Source organism: Pinus tabuliformis, chromosome J, assembly GCF_031772625.1.
Source record: "Pinus tabuliformis cultivar Carrire ecotype Pingquan chromosome J, CPIR1, whole genome shotgun sequence".
NCBI lineage: Eukaryota > Viridiplantae > Streptophyta > Pinopsida > Pinales > Pinaceae > Pinus > Pinus tabuliformis.
In genome coordinates, this window is record NC_142295.1 from 346,385,134 (window position 1) to 346,387,692 (window position 2,559).

General features: G+C 35.8%; 1 protein-coding gene across 1 annotated transcript; it reads right to left on the minus strand.

Annotated features, from left to right (window-relative positions):
• Positions 1-799: 799 nt before the first annotated feature.
• On the minus strand, positions 800-1,342 carry LOC149227154 (histone H1-like). Its single transcript, XM_089380418.1, has one exon. The coding sequence runs from the start codon at positions 1,340-1,342 to the stop codon at positions 800-802; it is 543 nt and encodes a 180-aa protein (XP_089236544.1).
• Positions 1,343-2,559: the final 1,217 nt, after the last annotated feature.

A 2,559-nucleotide genomic window follows, 5' to 3' on the forward strand; every position in this document is an offset into this window, starting at 1 on the left:
ATGAAAAATATAATATACTACATGTCTAATACATCATATTATCTAAGAGGCTTCTATAGTTGAGTTCTGAATAGTGATATTTCAACTTTGATTCCACCAATGCTATTTTTAAATCTACATTTCAAGTTTATATAAATTTTTGCTTTCCACACCATATAATACCATACATGTCATACAAATGAAAATGTATATTACAATACACATACATAAATTTTATAATCTACTTTTTGTACCTTCGAAAACATCTACTCTTTCAATTAACAATTTAGTTTATAATATACTATGGAAAAAACTAAATTAAATACAATACAATTCAAAAATTCCAAATTTAGAGCCATGCTGTGTGAACATACCTGTGCATAATAATAAATGTTTGAAACAATATAGAAATTACAAGTCTTCAACTCATAGAAAACCATTAAAAGCCATTAACCAATTTTATAATTATAATAATAATAAGAAATCACCCCTTTGGTCTTGATTGAGTGATAATTAAATTCCACTGAAGACATCTTGATTTTCTTTTTCAAGACCCATTGTTGTTTTTTATGTTAATTTTAATTAAGGCCATCAAAAATTATAATCAGTGGAAGTTAAACTCTGAATTTCATAAAATTCCCCTCTGTAAAATAAAAGAGCGAGGATCACAACAATGAGTACATACATCTATGGCAATAGGACGCCAATCTCACATTAATTTACAGTTAGAAACATAACCGTCTGATCTCATTTCTTGGCCTTCTTTGCTGCAGGCACCACTTTCACATTAATTTACAGTTAGAAACATAACTGTCTCATCTCATTTCTTGGCCTTCTTTACAGCAGGCACCACTTTCTTGGGCTTTAGAGGAGCCGCCCTCTTTATAGCCTTGGGAGGCTTCTTGGCGGCAGCAAGCTTCTTTCCAAGAGCTTTTTTCTTCACAGTTGCCCCATTCTTAACAGGCGTTGCTGCCTTCTCTACCTTTTCAGTAGATGCTGCAGGCTTCGGCTTGGAGACCTTTAGCACCTCAGCTACTTTGGCAGAGGTTTTAGCAGGCTTCGAAACCTTCTTGGGGCCAGGCGCCACCTTGGGCTTAGCTACAGGGTTATTGGCCAGAGATTTTAGCTTCACAGGCCTGGCGGAATTTGGCTTCAACTGCTTCTTCAACTTCTCCAAAAGCTTGAAAGAGTTCTTGACCTTCGTGAGCTTGCCAAATTTGGTAAGATTTCTCAGCTGAACTGTTAGCAGCTTCTTGAAATTGGTAGGGAGTTGGGACCGGTACTTGCTGCCGATATAAGCTGCTATGGCATACTTGCTAGAACCGGTCCTCTCCTTTAAAGAAGTAATCACTTTCGTGATCATCTACAGAATAATAGCAAAAATAAAATGAGACCCCTACGTTCAAAATGGAATGTGAATATATATATATATAAGAGCCGAGAATTGAAACCTGGAGATAAGTAGAATGAGAAGGTGGCAGTTTCAATCCCTTCTCAGCTTCTTTTCTTTGTCAACATTGTTGACTACAGGATTTGCAGTTGTTTCACTTGAAGCCATTGGTTTATATCACCAAATTATTGAAAAACTACAAAAGCCTCGACACACGAATCGAAAATGCACAGGAAAATATCGAGAATCACCGCCCAAGGTCGGCCATCAAGTCACCGGCTCATTTTTCCACCATGCAATTCATCAGACAGATGGGAATCGCCCACTTATCGTCCCACGGGTTGAGTATTCAAAGCGGGATTCGTTCTCGGTCATTGAAATGCACCACAAGAAAACTTAGGTTGCTCGCGATTGCGAAATCTTAGAACCTTTACATTTATTATTTTAAATAATTATTTAAATTACCAAAAAGAAAACTTCTTATCTTTGTTATGGTTGTGTTGAAGCGTATCTACTTACCTAAATGAGGAGGTGAACCTTTCTTTGGTAGGAGGCATGCCTTTAAATTCGAAGGTTTCCTTTAAGGTTGTTTAAACCTTTTTAATTATTATTTTTTAAAATGTATGAAATTGTTATTTTTGAAGAAAACTAATAAACAAATAATACACACTCACACTCATAAAATAAATATCAGAAATATAGAAAAGCTAGACATGGCGGAACATGCCTTAGCCTTATTGTATTCCTCACATTCTCATTATTAATCAATCCAATCCAATGTACAAAGAATGATAATAGTACAAATAAATACATGAGGAAGTTGGTCTTAATATAGTACGTCTATCTTGGACACTATGGTTGAGAAAATATCTCAACAACACACTAATCTAGGAGCCTAACTAGTTGGAGAGAATCTCTCAACCAACTAAGCCTAAATTGACTCCTAACCATGAGGAACAAACTCAATCTAGAAAGGTAGGATTAAATCCTAACTTTCATGATTTTAATTAATTTAATTATTTGGACTTAGGATTGTTTTTAATGTGAGAGTGAAGGCTAACATTTACCCCCCCCCCCCCCCCCCAATGATAAGTCCAAATTAAGAACCAGGAACCATATTCGAAGTTCTCATGCTGAAATTGTTGATGCTCAGAAAACATTTGCCTGAAAAACCGCCAAAGCTAGATGCT

Excerpts from the sequence above, each read along its gene's own strand:
- LOC149227154 (XM_089380418.1), bottom strand. The coding sequence starts at position 1,342 with ATGATCACGAAAGTGATTACTTCTTTAAAGGAGAGGACCGGTTCTAGC.